This window comes from Calypte anna, chromosome 5A, assembly GCF_003957555.1.
Source record: "Calypte anna isolate BGI_N300 chromosome 5A, bCalAnn1_v1.p, whole genome shotgun sequence".
In the NCBI taxonomy this organism is placed as follows: domain Eukaryota; kingdom Metazoa; phylum Chordata; class Aves; order Apodiformes; family Trochilidae; genus Calypte; species Calypte anna.
The window spans coordinates 9,085,128-9,103,405 of NC_044251.1; the positions used below are offsets into that span (position 1 = coordinate 9,085,128).

General features: G+C 40.0%; 1 protein-coding gene across 2 annotated transcripts; it reads left to right on the forward strand.

Annotated features, from left to right (window-relative positions):
• Positions 1-73: 73 nt before the first annotated feature.
• On the forward strand, positions 74-14,320 carry APIP (APAF1 interacting protein). 2 transcript variants are annotated; one of them, XM_030451672.1, is made up of 8 exons: positions 74-563; positions 2,574-2,663; positions 2,897-2,999; positions 5,048-5,096; positions 5,859-5,976; positions 7,075-7,210; positions 9,736-9,903; positions 10,346-10,461. In XM_030451672.1, the coding sequence occupies exons 3-8, from the start codon at positions 2,902-2,904 to the stop codon at positions 10,443-10,445; spliced, it is 669 nt and encodes a 222-aa protein (XP_030307532.1). In that variant the 5' UTR covers positions 74-563; positions 2,574-2,663; positions 2,897-2,901; the 3' UTR covers positions 10,446-10,461. The 2 variants fall into 2 exon arrangements, with proteins under 2 accessions (XP_030307532.1, XP_030307531.1); XM_030451671.1 differs by lacking the exon at positions 2,574-2,663 and having other exon boundaries at positions 2,899-2,999; positions 10,346-14,320.
• The last annotated feature ends 3,958 nt before the right edge of the window (positions 14,321-18,278 follow it).

The window sequence follows — 18,278 nt, forward strand, 5'->3', positions numbered from 1 at the left end:
GAAAAAAAAAAAAAAAAAAAAAAAAAAAAAAAAAAAATAAATAGCATCACGGCCGCTATCCCGCAGGAAGCCGCCTCAGCGCGGAGGAACGGCTCCACCAACGCCCCCTCCCCAGCCTCTGGCCGCCTGCCCGCACCTGACACACCGGCGGGTCCCGCACAGCACCTGCCGTGGGCTCTCAGCCTCTCTCCGGCTCGGTCCTGCCCCTGTCGCCCCGTACGACAAGCAGACGCCCACCGCAGGTGCACCCCCGTCCCTCTGAACACTGCCTTCCCTTCGCCCGGTGGCGCATCTCCTCATCTCCTCCCCAGCTACACCCGCTGCTGACCCTTCCCGCCTCTCCCGACGCAGGGGCTGTTGGACTCCATCGTCCCCCGGCCCCCTGCGCCGCCTCCCCGGGCTAGGGCCCTCTCCGCCCCGCCAGAGCATCTCTGGGGTCAGCGGGACCCGAGCGCTCAGCAGGCGCCCGCGAGGCCGCCAAAGGATCCGTGTGCGGAGGCCCCCTGCGCGCCGCTCCCACCAGCGCCATGGAAGCCGCCGCCAACGCCCGCCCCGCCGCACAGGTAACGCGCGGCCACGCAGAGCCCCCAGCACAGCCAGGAACAGACCCACGCAGAGCCAGGCACAAACCCACGCACAGCCCCCAGCACAGCCAGGAACAGACCCACGCACAGCCAGGCACAAACCTACGCACAGACCCACGCACAGCCAGGAGCAGCCACGCACAGCCCCACGCACAGCCCCTGCGCGGTGCGGGGCTCGCAGGATCTCTCCTCCCCGCGCCGTCTCCTTTCAGCACCCCGGTCGGTGGTTCGGTCCCCCCAGGCACTCTCCTGAGGCCCGAGGCGGCACAGCTCCCCGGGATAGCTCCCCGGGACAGCGCTGCCGCCCCTGCGGGCCCGCACCGCGCTCTGCCCGCTGCGCACCTGCGGAACTCTGTGTCCCCAGGGCAGCACTTGGAGTTCGCAGGCGTTGGGTCTGGGTTTGTAACCGTAGGGATGAGGCAGCAGCCTTCGTCAGTCAGTAATTATCAGGGAGTACAGAGATGCTACGGAATCATAAAACCAGGGAATGGCTTCATTTTGGAAGGGGTCTTCAGCATCACCTGGTTCCAGACCCCCTGCGTGGGCATGGAGCCCACGAGATCCCCATCCAACCTGGGCCTGAACACTGCCAGGGAGGGGGTGTCCACAGCCTCCTTGGGCAACCAGTATCAGGGAGGGACAGTGAGATGTACGTCTGAAATCCTTTTGTAGTTGCTGGAGATGTGTAGTGGAGAGATCAGGAGGCAGACTCGGGGCACCATCCCCTGGAGTTGAGGGGTTGAAGGAAATTACAGCTGGACAAACAGTTTCATGACAGGAGAATAGATAAAAATTACATACAGCCATTAATTCTCTAGAAATAAATGAGAGCAATGAGCAAGCTAAAAAAACCCACCCAAACTTCTTGTACAAGTTTTTAGGAGTCTTGCTTAGGGTCTTGTGTCTGTCACTTGAAATGACTGAACAGATGATTTTTTAATATATTAAAAGAGACTATAAATAACAGAAACAAAATCAGAGCAGGCAGGAATAGCATCTGAACTGAATCCCAGTTCTTTAAAGGTAATCATTTCAGAAACAAGTGCCACTGAAGAATATCGAGCTGCACTAAGGTGAAGTTTGAAGTACTTCTCAGGCTCAAAGCATATGTAAAAAAAAACCTAGCTGTATTACTGTGATAATGTAGGGGGAAATAATCACCAGGGAGAGGGAAGGGGCAAGTTGCCTCCTGCTTCTCTACTTTTCAATTCTTACTTGATGAGTTCAGTCCTATGGAGATCTTTGTGAAAGCACATACAGTAATTATTTTTACATGGGTAAATTAAGGAAGACTTTGGCTTTTTACTATCTCAGATAAACTACAATAAATACTCCAGACAATAAGCAAATGCATAAATAAAGCACACAGCAATAATTAAAGTAGCATCTCACAGGTCTCTCTGTGTCTACGGGTTATATTTCTCATGTAAATTATTGCAACATGCAAAATTCTTTATTCTCCAGTGTAATACTCACTTGTCAAAGACTGCTCCCTGTTATGAACAGCTTTCTTAGATTTATGTGATTAAGCAGAGTAACATTTAGGATTTCAAACAAATAGTTTTGGCTTGTACTGTAAGCCCATTCTGGTTAGAATAACTATCAATTAATAGCTGTCACTATAGTACCTTTGATTAATAGTTAGATATATTTATCAGTGTAATAAACAGTAGAATATGGACAATCTGAATTTATTTTCCTTCTGAAATAAATATTTTTAAAATACAGTTTGTCTTCTGGCTCAACTGCACGTGAGGTAAACTCACATTGTAAAAATGTGAAGTTCATCAAAGAATTTCCCTGTATTGCCATTGCTATTTTTGACTTGTATGTAAAAAATACTAAATAACATAACTAATAAGGTCTGTTCTACTGAAACTTGTGAATTGAGCAAAACAGACCTACAGAAAACTATTTCAATGAGAAGTTATTAGTTAAGCTTTACAAAATGGATAATATTAAATTTATCTTTCTTTTTTTTTATAACAGTAATCTATGACTGAATCTCACTGATGTAATCCCTGTGAGCCACTGCACTCCAATAAATTTCAGATGAGACCTTTGCTGTGGAGGATAATCAGACATGCATTTTATTTATGGGTTTCATTTGTTAGTGTCACAGTGTGGATGGCCCCTGCAAAGTGTAACTTGCATTGTGCAGACACCTGGTCATTTTGTATCTCAAGTTCATAAGCGTAAATTAGACTGTTGTGCTGCAGGGGAAAAGTACTGCCCCTCTAAACTGAATTTCAGAATTGACATTCTTAGGTTTGTTATGTTTCTTGTGGGTTTTAATTGATTTCTTTATTTTTAGGAGATGTTACATCCAAGAAATCTCATCCCAGAGCTTTGCAAGCTGTTTTATGATTTAGGCTGGGTAACAGGAACTGGTGGTGGAATCAGCCTGAAACATGGGTAAGTAGAGATAGAAAAGAATGTGATGGTTAGAGAGAGAGGATGGCTGTGGTTAGTCACTGATGAGGGCATTCCAGTTCCTTTATAAATGTCAAAATCAAGAGTAAGCAAGAAGGTAGAGGGAAATTAACAGAATGTCAAGTTTACCCATATGGAAGTGAGGTGGCTAGTCTAAACTCATGGAGAGAGATAACATCAGAGAGTGACTTTTTCCTGTCCGTTTACTGTCTTTGTTTAGTGGCCTTTAAGGGACAATGCATTCCCTGTGTCTCATTTCATTGTGTGGACTGTAGAGTGGGTTACACCAGGCACATGGCTTTCAGGAGGTAGATGAGATGACTCCCACCCTAGACATTTTGCAAGCAAAACACATCCTTTAAGAAGAAAATTACTGTTCTAAGATAATTATCTAAGGACATATTCTTGACATATACTTAAAGCAGGACAGGTAGCAGCAAAGCAATTTTTGATGTGTATTCACTACTAAGGAACACCACTTAGGTTTTTAAGCTGTCTCCTGTTCCCCCATGCAGTGCTACAGGCTGGGGACAGAGTGGATGGAGAGCAGCCAGGCAGAAAGGGACCTGGGAGACTGGATTGCCAGGAAGCTGAACATGAGCCAGCAGTGTGCCCAGGTGGCCAAGAAGGCCAATGGCATCCTGGCCTGGATCAGGAACAGCGTGGCCAGCAGGTCCAAGGAAGTGATTCTGCCCCCTGTACTCAGCCCTGGTGAGGCCACACCTCGAGTCCTGTGTCCAGTTCTGGGCTCCTCAGTTTAGGAAGGAGGTTGAGGTCCTGGAGTGGGTCCAAAGGAGGGCAACCAGGCTGGTGAAGGTACTCGAGCACAGATCCTATGAGGAGAGGCTGAGGGAGCTGGGGGTGTTCAGCCTGGAGAAGAGGAGGCTCAGGGGAGACCTCATCACTCTCTACAACTCCCTGAAAGGAGGTTGGAGCCAGGTGGGGGTTGGTCTCTTTTCCCAGACGACTCTCAACAAGACAAGAGGGCACGGTCTCAAGTTGTGCCAGGGGAGGTTTAGGTTGGATATTAGAAAGAATTTCTTTACCAAGAGGGTGATCAGGCATTGGAATGGGCTGCCCTGGGAAGTAGTGGATTCTCCATCCCTGGAGGTATTTAAAAAGAGACTGGATGTGGCACCTGCTTTTCTCCAGACTAAATAACCCCAGTTGTTCTCTTAACTCTACACCAGCTTTGTTGCTCTCCTAAGTGCCCTGGTCCAGAAATACAAAACATCTCATGGGCCTTAGGAAACAAATCTGTAACTTGACTACTTCTTCACTAGATGTCTCTCTGGTCCTGAGTTTAGTGTGTTACTGCTGAAACCAAAGAGTGATTACAATTGAGAGAGATAATTTGATTAATTTTTTTTGCTATTATTGAAAATACTTCAGATACCGTCTTAAAATCTTCTTAATTTAAATGAATTTTTATAGTCTTTTTTTTTATTTAAACCTCACAAGAAGTAATGCACTGCTGCTTGAATTTCAGTCATTGAAACGCATGGAATTAGTTACATGTAAATTAATTTAACACCTAAACTACACAGTTATAACAAGAAGTGAAATTATTTACATTGTGTAATACTGCACTACAGTTAATTAATGTTTTTTATATAGTCTGTGGATTTTTAAGCAATGGTTTTGCCACATTTTGTCATAGATCAGTGTCTGCTTGCAATTTCTCCTGTTCTGTTTTTATTCAGAATTAGAGAGATTTGAGTTTTGAATTATTGAAGGGTGAGACTTTGTTGTTTGTTTTGCAGCAAAAATAAGGCTGGACTTCCTCCCTGTGTTTCACATCTCTTGTCAAGTTGAAAGCATGGTTTTGCATCTCTGCACACTCATGTGCCCTTGTGTGATTTGGTTCTGTTTTGAAAACCCTCTACAACAATCTGTGGAGAAGCAAGAAAGTTATTAAATTATGAAGAGCTAGATTTTCTATTTCCTATTCATTGAACCAAGAGCTCTAATGCCTGTGCAGTTGAACAACCCTATGTTTATTGATTTTTCCTGTCTGTAACTTTTCTCAGGAATGAAATCTACATTGCTCCTTCAGGAGTCCAAAAGGAAAGAATACAGGTACATTGAATTGTTTTTTACCTGAGAGCTCATCTTAAGATAGATGAAAGCATTTTTGTTTAGAGTTTCCTTTTTCCTTATGTAAAGTTAGAAATTTGTTATACTAAGGACTGTATTACTGAAATAACAGAGGATTTTTCCCCAGTAGTCACTAGCATTGCAAGCCAATGTGTTTCAGTGGCTTGCATAGATTTATCTTGATGATTGCTTTGCTTTAACACAGAAGATTGTGAGACTCTAGAATTACTCCAGCTTTATGCTTTGTCCATTTTAATGACTTCACAGATGTCTGGCTACAGTTTCAAGTTACTGTGGCATTAATACTTTATCTTATTTAATTTGAGTGATTACAAGTCTTTGTCTTGATATAATCAGTAAATAGATGGGCACTCCCCATGAAAAGGTGACCTTGCCTATCTGTCTCCTTTATCCATAAAAACCTCAAAACATAAGTATGTGGGAGAATAGTGAATTATAAATATTTTATGACAGGAACTCCCCCAGAATAGAAAAATATGTGGAAAGTATTTGTTGTTTGATAGGTCTGAGGGTAAATACATTGAGAAATAGAAACCTGGGGTTTCACAGCAGTGCTCCCTGGCGATGTTAGTAAGAAGCTAGAATAAATGCAGTACATCACAGCATTTCTACAAAGTTTGTCACATTCCATAATAAATACATAGAGTATGTATTTGTCTCCCTAGAAGGAAAATGAAACTATTCAGGTCATCACAGGTCAAAATAATTTCTTGTTTTTTACAGCCAGAAGATATATTTGTTTGTGACATAAATGAACGAGACATCAGTGTTCCTCCACCACACAAGAAACTAAAGAAAAGCCAGTGCACTCCACTTTTTATGAATGCCTACACTATGAGAGGTGTGTAGCCAGTGATGACTGAAACACTGTATATACACATTCACAAAACTGGAATTCTATACCATTTTCTGTATACATGGAGGTTACAGTGAAATAAACATTAAAATATAAAATAAATTGATTTGCAAAGGAATATGTACAACTGAAGGCAGTCTGTGGTAACATACAGTGCCATTTACATTTTAGTAGTTTAGTCATTTAGACATTTACATTTTAATCTCATGTTGCTATTCCTCTGATCATCTTTTTGGCACTAATTTTCAGTGCGCTATACATTAGTAGGCTGCAGGAGTCACTGGGGAATTCACAGCAGTTTTATACCAGCAGTTTTACCTAATCAGCAACTATGTTTCAGATCCTTTTACAACAGTGGCTGGGATCAGAAGTTCTCAATTACAGAGAGGTGAAAAAAGTAGGAATGGTTTTCTTTTGCAGGTAGACAGTCACAGAGAGCTTTTGCTGCTGTGTAAGAATTACCTGGGATACTTCAGAAGGTATTTAGTGAGGCTCTTCTGATATTTCTGCACAAGAAGCTTACATTAGCACCCAAGGAAAACTGATTTCATATGTTTGGAAACACTGCAACTTTATAAGTAAATTTATTGCCTACCAATCTTTCCATCATGACATAATAATATGGTTTTTTTCACAGACTCACTGTATAACTGAAAGTACTAGCATAAAAGAAAGTCTTATGGAAGAAGTTTACTTCCATCTCACAAACAAGTTTAGGAATTCTTTAGAATCTCAGAACTCTGATATAGTTAGTGGAGTATTTCAGCTATTGCAGTATGTAAAGAAATATAAAAGTAGTGTTTTTCTTTGAATTTGTGCAAGTGGTTTCTCTCCTAGGTTTTATCACCAACCAGAAGTTAATACTACCGTCCTAAGACAGTCTGTAACTATCATTTATAGATAAGTAATTAGCTCACACCTTTATTTAGATTTCTGTATATTTTTTTCCTCTAATACAGTAGATCAGCTTTTGCTAAGATGCCTGGCCAAAGGAAATGAAGTACATGAGAAAACATTCTTTATAGACAGACTTTCATATTTTTTCTAGAAGTATTTTTTTCTTTTCTCTTTTTCTGTTCTCAGGGGCAGGAGCAGTGATTCATACTCATTCCAAGGCTGCTGTTATGGCTACCCTTCTTTACCCAGGGACTGAGTTCAGTATTACCCATCAGGAGATGATAAAAGGAATCCAGAAGTGTACCTCGGGAGGCCATTACAGGTACTTCCCTGTATCTGAGAAAAGAGCCAATGCTCTGATCATTTGCTTTCAGCAATATAAATAGATGACAAGTCATCTGAGTTGTGTGTGTTAAAGTGTGTAAAATAAAGTACAGGGAATGAGAAGCAAGACCTCTGGAATAAATCAGTCGTTATATTTCTTTAAGATAGTCTTAAACCTATGGAAGAGATCTAAGATAAAATCTTGTAATGTCAAAGCTACTGCAGTCTACAGAAAAAAACCAAATAAAGTGTTATGGCTTCACAGATACCTGAAGAACAGAGTTGTTAACACATGTATACAATGTTAAACTGAAACTGGAGCCAAGCAACATTAGGTGAGATTGATAACATACAAACTAGAACTGGGTGAACTTCACATACAGCCTGTGCTAGTTCAGGGCATGTTAAGAGGGTAAAGGATTTCAGATTTATTTGACAGACTTTGAAAGAAAATTCAGAATAAACAACTCATTAAAAGTAATGTCATTACTTTTCAAGGATAAGCTCTGAGGTAAGTGCTGAGTTATTCCAAATGATGTGTGATGGCTTGTTTTAAGGATTCCACCCACAGAGTGTTGAATTGAGATCTTCAAACACCATTTGTGTAATATGTGACAGCTAGTTGAAAAATTGAACTAAACTAAATTCTTTCCTCTTTTTGATGTTAATTTTTGTAACTATTGCCCTTTGGTAAAGGAGCAAGCCATATGTCTTGCATGTGGTTTTACACCCAGGCATATTTTGTTCAGTTTTGACAGGCTTGCCACCTTTACCTTCTTGTCAGCATTGGCATTTGTATTTTTCATCTAGCAAAAGATACCCACTGTATTGAACTGTGTAACAACTCTGTTTTTTAAAAAATCCACAGCAAGTTTCTTTATTGGATATACATTTTTAATTCTCAAACATGTACTTATTTGGATCCATATCTCTGAGTTGTTCTGTTCGATGCTGTTAATATAACAGAGAAACTAAAGAAAACCAAAGCTCCAGATGATATGGTTTCTAAGTACATATTCTTCCATACAAGACTGGTTCCACTGTTTTGCCTCACTCAAGGCTCCCCACTGACTTCAAAATAAATTTGATTCAGCATATATTTGTGTGAAGGGTTTGACAATATGTTGTTTTTAATAACATAAATCTTTTCTGGAAGCTATCCAGGAAAATGATCAAGATAAAATTATCAGAAGTATTTGTTGGCCTAAATACAATCCCAGGGATGCCAGAATAGTTTTACCCTAGACTTCAGTAGAAGGAGAACTAGATCTGTAATAAACAGCTTTGAGAATATGAGACTCTCCCAAGGTATTTTACATAAAATGTTTGGCTAAGTGTTGGCTGCTTATCTTTCACTAAAACTGAAGAGATACCAAGTATTGAACTCATTCAGTCTTCTTTAGCATTTGTAGAAATTAATTCTTGATCAAAAGCTTATGGTTAAGGTTAGGAATGTTATCGTATTTCTACCTGCTCAGGTATAAACTCCAAACTCAGGTCCAAGTAGGAAGCCAAACCTAGGAAATCAGTCCCTTAGCTTATTTGGCCTCACTAGTAGCAAACAGTCAAAGGAAAACTACAAAAACCACTTCATTTTCTTCATTTGCTATTTTTATAGACTTCCTCAAGAAAACATCAGCATTGAAGACTGTAAAGGATGACACTTTGCCATTTTCTGAGTATCTGATTTGAAGTGCAAGCTGTATTATTTTTACCATTACTTTCTCTCTCTGTTTTATAAAAATAAGCACTAGTGCCATCCAGTCATGAAATATCTATGTGATCTCAATGATGAATCTGATCCTGAACTGGGGACTTATTAAAACATTTAAACAAGTTTCTGCCAGTGTTAATTAAGGTTCAAACAATGCCAAATATCCAAGTCCTCCTTCAGAAGAAACTGTTAGGCAAGTTCCACTGAGTAACATGCATCATCTTGTCTTTGGAACTGGGGTTCTCAGGCTCTCTTAAGATCACATATAGCCCACCAATGGCTGCATCACAGAGAATTTATTTTTCATCTGTTGACTCTACTTTCTATTTATATGCCTTAGAAGGACAATCTTATTTCCAGGGGCTTTTTGGAATACCTAAATTAATTTTGTTCTGCTCTCCAGCAAACAGCTTCATTTCCTTCTTCTGTGCTGTGATTCTTTTAAATAATTTAATCTGAGATAAAGCTTGTAGGTGATGCCAATACAGGATGAAAAGAGTCTGAAAAAGTGGTAAAGTGACTCAACTACAAAGTGATATGGGAACAAACAGCTCCACCTAAAACATTAAAGTGTTCATTTCTTTTTGTGCCTCAAGTGCAGCTCAGGTACTGCCAGCATAGCAAACATTTGAGAGTGAGAGATGTTTCTGAGAGGTCTTACACTATGGCATGACTCACAAGAACATAGAATCACTAGTGTTGAGGATTTGTTAACATCTTTACACAAAGAAGAATCTTTCTTAGGGAAAAGCTTCATCCATCCAAACAGAGCATTTTTAAAAATACGTGAACATTCGTTTTTCTTCTAGATATGATGATACACTAGTGGTGCCCATTATTGAGAATACACCAGAAGAGAAAGATCTCAAGGGAAGAATGGCACATGCACTGGAAAAATACCCAGACTCTTGTGCTGTGTTGGTCAGACGTCACGGAGTTTACGTATGGGGAGAAACATGGGAAAAAGCCAAAACAATGTGAGTACAATTTAGGAACATTGTGTCATTAATGTCTGTGTATTTCTGGTCAATGGACAATGGTTCAGAACATTAAGTTCTGACCTCACTGAGCATATAGGGAGCTTTTGGGAATGGCTTCACTCATGATTCCACTTCATTATTCCCTTTCATATCTCTGCTATTATATGACACCTGCCAATATTGTTTGTGTATTCTTCCCTATTCCCATTTTTGGAATTTACTTCCTTGTTTGCTGATGTAAATGCAACAAATCAGCATCATGTAGCAAAAATGCTGGGTATTTTCCATACTGGAGCAATGGAAATAAATTACTATAGAGCTGTCCAGTCAGACCATTGCATTGGTAATACACAGTTGAAGGAAAAAAAACATTACTTTTCATAAAACATGAAAAGACTTATGCCTTATTTTACATTTCACTTTTCTCCTTTAATTTTAGGTGTGAGTGTTATGATTACTTGTTTGATATCGCAGTGCAGATGAAGCAGCATGGACTGGATCCTTCAAAACATCCAACAGGAGAAAATGAGAACTTGTAAATGACAACAAGAGTCATAGCACAGTGTGAATTTATCTGTAGCAATGATCTGTTTGAATGGAGACACTACAGATGACACCATCTCTTCAGCCTGCTTTTCTACTCAGGAAAATTGACTACAACAGATCTCCCCCTGCTCTATTACCACTGCAGTCGTGTCTATACCTGAAATAATGCTTTTTTACAACACAATGCAGCAAAAGGATATGTATTAATAGCTAAATATGTCCTGTGCATATTTAGCATCTATGTATAGCGTGGAGTGCAATTACTTTTTAAAACTAAAATGTGTCAGGCATTATCAGCAAAAGTCAACGGAGCAGGAAGCCCAGGCAGCTAAGATATACAGAGATACCTGAACACCCACTTTTATTCTTCAGCTCGCAGGGTATTTCAATCTATTTCAGTTGTATTGCTTGTACAGTGGGCTGTTGGTCTTTTTTTTTTCCCCAGCAGAAGTGTCTGGTTGCTGTTTGATTGTTTCATTGGTTAGTGTCAGCTTTTTACCTCGTGCAGCAAGTTACCATGACACGAGCAATGCTTTGAAAGCTTTCATAACAAATATTTTCAAGTAAAAGCACATAGGCAGTCCTTCACTTGAAGGATCCCTGAAACAATTCTGGTGTGGCAAAATAGTGGTAGCATCATGTTTCATGGTCTCATGTTTCACTTCTCTCTGAAAATCTAAGCAAGTTTAAAGTTACCAGTACTGAAATTATGAAGGAGTTACTGGACCAAAGGGGTAGTCTCATTAACTTGTTGCACAGTGCTTGTTGGCCCATTAGCTAATTATGCCCACAGCAGAGGAGGAAGCAGTGGTACAGGAGGCTGCTGCCAAGTGAGTCTCTGCATGATGTATTGGGAGTGCTGCCACCCCATACCAGGATGAAGTCACTGTCTGCCACAGTGCAGAGCCACCTCTTGGCCTTGCTTCTCAGCTCCTGCAATTGAACAGGATGGGCTAACTCAGTGTCATTTATATTTTTTTGACTGTTTCTTCTTACTTAATTTTTACCTTGCTTCACCTATACATATTTCTTACATGATGATGGGGGTTACAGGCTCCACCTTACACTTAAAACCAGAAGGGAGTGTTGTTATACTCAGCTGATTGATAGGTGTTAGCAGCCAGTTCTGACTATTAAAACACATCCAAGAAAAAAAGGAGAGTTAATGCAAAAAGAATAAAAGGCTGAACAATCACTGCTCTTTAGGAATCATGTGTGAAAATTCAGATTAAAAAAAAAAAGATTTTGAAAAAAGCTATGGACAAATAATGTGACATTTTGTTTCCATGCTTTAAAAACTCATATTTCAACAACCTTCATTTGCTGATCAGGTTCTGCTGCTACATCATTTAACTTGTTCTGTGTATCCATTTCTGAAAGTTATAGTAGCCTTTATTCGCAGGGAAAACCCCCTTAATTAGAGATTAGGTACAAAGTTTAAAGTATTGCTTAAGTTGTTGATTCATTTATGCCATTTTAATAGGGTGTTTTTTAAGCTAAGCCTGTAGCATATGTATTTTTGAATTTTCTTAATTGTCATTATAATGAGTAGGAAACAATTTTATGGCATGCATTTGGGAGTTGCTACTGAGAGACTGCTTTGGGTCTTGTCTGTCCTTTACCTCTTTAAATGGATACACTTTCATAAAATGTTTTTTTCCTACACCTACAGCTTTACAGCAGCTTTGTATGGCTTATGGTTAGCCATCCTAAGATACATTTAATCAAGCTTCTCAATAAAATGGAGTCTCACATTTATGTACCTCAGTGTAATTTTTCAAAATCTCCTGGAGTGGTGCCCCAGAGTTGAAGTCCCAATTGACCAACTCTCTGACTCAGTATTGCATCCTGAGGATGAACTGAGCGAGGGTAAGCACCAGTTTACCTTGTTTCCTGATGAGGGCCATGCTTTCCTACCACTTCTCCATGCATCATCTCTGGCACTTTTTTGAGCTTAACATTTCAAACTAAGAAAAGTACTGCAAAAGTTGTGGAGAAGAAAATCATCCTGTTGTTCCCTAATGGTGAAACACTGAATCAACTCAGAGATGGGTCTAAACAGAACCAGAACTTTGACAAAAGAGATGGCTGAACCCAGAGGTGGAGACATTTCCCTCATGTCGTGGGGATGACTATTCAGATTTACTCAGGTACTTCTGGACAGGCGTTCACTGTGGATGTTCTGAAGAGTTCAGAAAGAACAGAAGTCTGTGGTAAATAATCTGCTAAACAAACAAATTGGGAAGAAATTTCTTATATTTTTCAGTACTAATAACCACAGGGTTTTCTTTAGCCATGTGTGTTAGATTACTGATTATAGCACAAGATAAGCTGTTGGTCTCATTACTGGTAATTGTATTGTGCTGAGCTTGTACAAAACCCATCCTATTTTGCTGTGTATCCATGTCCCCATGTAACAGTCTGTCACTGGGCACTGACAAAACTAATTTACAGTATATCATCATGGTATAAAACCAATTGCCTGCTGACCTGATCCAACCTTCTGCATACCAGCTGTTTGTAAGCAGTAAGATGTTTGTGTTATGACAGCTTGGTGTATCCACCAGAACTGTTACTGCTATACTGTCAGTTTGTCAGCAAACAGAAGCCTCTTATCACCCATCCTTGTAGAAGCTGCAGCCTATCTTTCTGTGCTGCACACCAGAGTACGTTCAGCATCTGCTGCTACCAGACCAACAGCAGCTATCAAAGATGACATCAAGACCTCCACTGATGAAATTACCACTTCACAAGAATAATTCATTATAGAACAATTTCCTATCATAAACCCATCTACCATGATGACATACCCTTACCTCTCTCAGATGCTTCACATTTTCTCAACAGGAAATTCCTGAGCTTTACTCTCAAATTTTCACATCCCTACCAGACAGATATGAAATTAGGAATTAAAGACACTGCCATCTAGTTCAGATAGGTCTCTTTTCCCTCCTCCCCCCCCCCCTCCTGATGATTGGACTGGAAGACTCACCAGCATCAATTAAAATTAATTTAATTTAGTTGAACAAAATGTGTGTCATTCTATTCTTACATTAAAGGAATAACCATATTTCATTCTTTTCTGGATTTCCTCACATGTTTTAGGAACACATGAATAGCATTGACTGTTGTTATTCCATCGTTTTTACTTCTGAACTCCCCAAACTCTTGTGCTAATTCTTAAAATTCCTGGAGTTGTGGTGTTCTGTTTCCAGACTGAAAGGTTTCACTGAGGATCTGTGGCCTGTGTCCATGTTTGTCTTTCCCTGCTGTTCTTTGTGACCTGCAGTACACAACCATTAAGCCTAAGGGTGAGTGTGACCTGAATTACTGTGAAATAGTGGTGAGCACTAAGTCACTGCAATTTGCTTACTATGTTTATCAATACAATTTTTCATTATTAGACTCTTGTTTGTCAGTGGCAAATATTTTGCAGTGATTCCACATCTTAAGAACATATGTGGGTTGAAGAGCTTGGGTGAAAAAATGTTATTTTTTTAGATCAGAGTGTGACTTCGGACAAGCTACATGCTCCTCCTCTCCACTTAGCACAAAACACATCTCCAGTTATTTTTAAGACTTCAGAAGCTGCACGTGACCTGAAGGGAAATAGCATTTATATTTCCCTTAGCTTTTCTTCTCTGTGGGCCTGCTCATGAAAAGACTTCTTGATGTGACCGTCCACTTAGTCTTGAAATCGAGTTGCTATCTATTGTTGGTGACCTGCAATTTTTTATTTAAACTGCTAGACTCCTGCAAAAAGTAAATTTCTGTGGTATTCTGATGATGCTGTCAGAATGGACCATGATTGTATCATTCCATAATACTGAGGTTTTATACGGATAAAGGTGATTTTACATTTGGTGTTGTTTTGTTCTACATGTATAATGAGAAACTACAAAAGAGCACACACAAGGAAAGGTATATTTTGCCAAATACATACTTCTAGGGTCATGTTAGTTACAAATATTTACTTCCTTATCTAGCTACAATTTACCACTCAGTAGCACTCTGTGAAATATCGAATTTCTGTAGTAGCAATTAAGTTCTTTCATAGAGGATTCCAAGATGTTCACAGTCCCATTATTCATTAGTATAGAAATGAGCTAAATAGACTCTTCTCACTTCTGTTTGTGTGTGGCAACAAAGAAACCAGTCTTTCTCTACAAAGAAATAAATGACTCCACAGATTTGGTGGCTTCATAAAGTTGTGAATTTTTTCCCTAAGTGTTCAGAAAGCTCTTACAGTCCAGCTCCAATTATGTAAGACAAAAATATGAAAACTTCCTGTATAACTTAAAGTTCTTAAACCCCCATAATTTTTAAGTTCAGATCATTTACTGACGTGAACTGGAGGCTAATAAGCCAGCTAGATATGTAATACACTTGCAACAAAGACCTCCACTGACGCCAACTATCAGGTTAAGGACCACCAGATAGGCTTATGTAAAAATGACATAATTCCCCTTCAAGTGGGTCATTCAAAATATTAGTTAAGTTCCATCATTTCCCAATAGAAGTAAATTCCTGGCAAACATCCTGCGTGCTTTCCAAGAAGGAAATAAAGCTGCAGAATTGAAATATTAAGAGATGGAGCTCTAACTTCAAGTAAGCAACCTGCTCTAGAGACAGAGGTACCCCTGCCCATGCAGGGGGGTTGGAATTGGGTGACCTCTGAGGTCCCTTCCAGTGCAAACAATTCTATGATTCTGTGATTATGCCAATATTGGTCTTATAGTGAAGGCTGTAATATCTGAGCAACTGGCATTCTATTCCCTTTAACTCTGAAACCATTATTTAAAAATTAGCATTGAAAAAAGCCCACTGACTAGTGCAACAATACAAATAAACCAGTAGCCTTCCTTTAAGTTCCTTCCACACTTCTTGGCAAATAGGTCTGTAAAAATTTTTTGCCTTCTTACAGAAGATGACAAAATGGCAAAAATAAAAATAACCCTCTGAGCTGGTAAAGTTAAGGTATCCCTGCTGAAGGGAGCTGTCAGACATGTACTCTACAGATTCATAAGCAACAAAGGAATTAGGATTTAGAAATCACTTTGGATTTGTAGCTTCCATTTGTTATAAGGAGATGTAAACCCATAGAGGCTTTGTTTTTTTCTTTTTCCCTCCATTTAAGGTGAAATAACAGTAGTTCCTTACAGACCGAGGCTGTGTGCAAAGACAGCCCTCAGAACTAAGGTAGACTTGTAACAGGTATCTGTGATTTCACTTTGCTACCAACTAATCAAAGCTTTCACAGAAGACAATGAATCTATATCTTTGGTTTCATTTTAACTCAGCTTAATGTTAAAAGCTTAATGTTACTCCAGAAGAATGCTACCTGACATGATTTTGAGAAGAGACAGTTTCTAGGTCCTTTTTGTCTGAAAAAGAACTCTCAGGCACTTAATACTGATACTACTTAAGTGTTCATTCTATAAATCTTGTGGTAAATAAAATCTCACTATTTTTTTCTTGACATTACTAACACAAAGACCTGTTTCTGCTAAATTTGAATCCTAGTGGCTCAGGATGCTGAGTACACAACTGCAAAATTATTTTGGAGGTGAAACCTCTATTGGAACTACAACAGTTGGCTATTTCTTGGGATTTTAACCTATTGAAAACAAAATTTCAAATTGTGTCATTTTTTTTAAAATTTTTCTATATGTCTTCATACTCAATCTAGCACATCTACTATATTTTGGTAGAGCAGTCAGAAAAAAACTAATGACTGGCTAGTGCTCAATAAAAAAAATCACTTGACTAGATGGGACTTAATGGGGAGTCATGGAAAATTGTATTGCCTGAATTGGCTTTGTAAGCAACCACTATCTCTGTGTTTACACATGTGTTATTTTTTTACTCTAAGATACTGTGCTATTGTACTAGCAAGTTTCTTACATCTATGACAGATAAAATGGCAGAGTTTAATCTCCAGAAACCAGATCAACAAGAATATTTAAATAGTTAAGCATGAATTCTTGCTCCTTAATGAGCCTCAAAATTAGTTCTGATTTCTCTAATGTTAATTTCTGGTAATTACAAACAGAATACACTGGATATAGAAGAAAGGATAGGTCTTATATTTAAAGCAAAATGCTGGAAGTCTAGATTGTGAGGCTGATTCAAATGTTACCTTAAGGTCATGACTTGAACAATTCACTTTGATGGGAATTTCAAAGGATCTTGAAGGAATCAGATACTACCTTTAAATCCCATTAGAAATTTAGGTGCTTTAATGTCATTACGCTCCCTTGTAACTCCGTAGATTTATCTGTCTGTGTTTCAGTCAAGGAGGTAAAAAAGAAAGGTGGGGGGTACCTCAGGTACTAGCTGCCAGTACCTGAGGTATCTGAGATACTCAGATTCACATGAAATGCTTAACTGATATTTTTTTACTTAAGAGAAAGATGACGTCTTGAATTAGAAACCTTTCAATCAAGAAGAAGGTTGCCTCAGATCATTTTACCTAGCAGAGATTTGCAGATACAAGAAAACAAGAACTGATCTTCCCTGCTTTCTCAGAGATACAGCGTTAGTGCTACCACAGTAACAGAACAGAATTTTTGTGACTTCAGTTCCACCCCTCCCAGAGGATTCCAGACATCTGTCTTTCCAGATGAAACACCTGATTCCCATTCTTAACTTCCTGTTTTCCAGACAAAATGGTTTCCCCTCACAGTCCCCATCTTGGTGTACTTCCTGGAAACGACACCACTGAGATGAATTTTAGTCTGCCTATGGGCTTGAATGATGATGGAAGGTTACTCAGGTACAGCAGGTTGCTGGGCATTTAACAGTAATTATTAAATGTAATTTTTCTTTATGTGTTGTCTTACTTCCTGCTCTTCTCAGAGATTTTTTTCTTGAGAGCCCACCACCCTCAAGTGTGAAAGCTACACACACACACAGCTCCCTCTCTGAAATGCCTGCACACCCGTGTATGGAGCAGGGAGCTTCCATAAGCAGGAAAAACCAGAGATCTGTGTGTGGTCAGAAGGCCATGATCTCTCCAATTACTGAGAGATGTTGGGATAGCTCCCATGACTGGAATGCTGTTGTCGATGGCTACATCATTTTTAGAAAAGCTAGGCCAGCAAGGTGAGGTGGGAGAGCTGCTCTTTCACAGAACCATCCAGGTTGGGAAGGAGCTCTGGGATCATCAAGTCCAACCCTTGATCCACTCCCCCCGTCATTCCCAGCCCATGGCACTAAGTGCCACATCAGTCTCTGCTTAAAAACCTCCAGGGATGGAGAATCCATCCTCTCCCTGAGCAGCCCATTCCAATGCCTGATCACCCTCTCTGTAAAGAATTCCTTCCAAATATCCAACCTAAACCTCCCCTGGCAGAGCTGAAGCCCATGGCCTCTTGTCTTAGAGGTGAGAGAGCAACTGGAGTGTGTGAACTTTCCCTCAGGGAGGAAGACGAGTGAGTTGAGAGCTTGTGGCTACGGATTAAGGGGCAGGTTAATATGGGACACACTGCTGGTATTTATTACAGGCCACCTTATCAGGATAGGGAAGCTGATGAGTCCTTCTACAGCCAGCTGAGAGTCACCTCACAGTCACAGGCCTTGGTTATCATGGGGAGCTTCAATCACCCTGATATCTGCCAGCATGAACAGTCCAGAAGATTCCTCCAGTGATGACAGCTTTTTGACTTGGATGGTGGAGGAGCCAAGGAGAGATGTACTACTGGACACAGCACTGACAAAAAAAGAGGGATTGCTGGAGAACATGAAGTCTGGGGACAGCCTTAGCTGTAGTGATCATGAGAAGAGTTGAGGATCATGGGGAGTATGCACAAAACAGTAAGTATGAC

Excerpts from the sequence above, each read along its gene's own strand:
- APIP (XM_030451671.1), top strand. The coding sequence starts at position 528 with ATGGAAGCCGCCGCCAACGCCCGCCCCGCCGCACAG. Across the intron at positions 3,000-5,047 it reads GGAATCAGCCTGAAACATGG|GAATGAAATCTACATTGCTC; the intron begins GTAAGTAGAGAT and ends AACTTTTCTCAG. Across the intron at positions 7,211-9,735 it reads ACCTCGGGAGGCCATTACAG|ATATGATGATACACTAGTGG; the intron begins GTACTTCCCTGT and ends TTTTTCTTCTAG.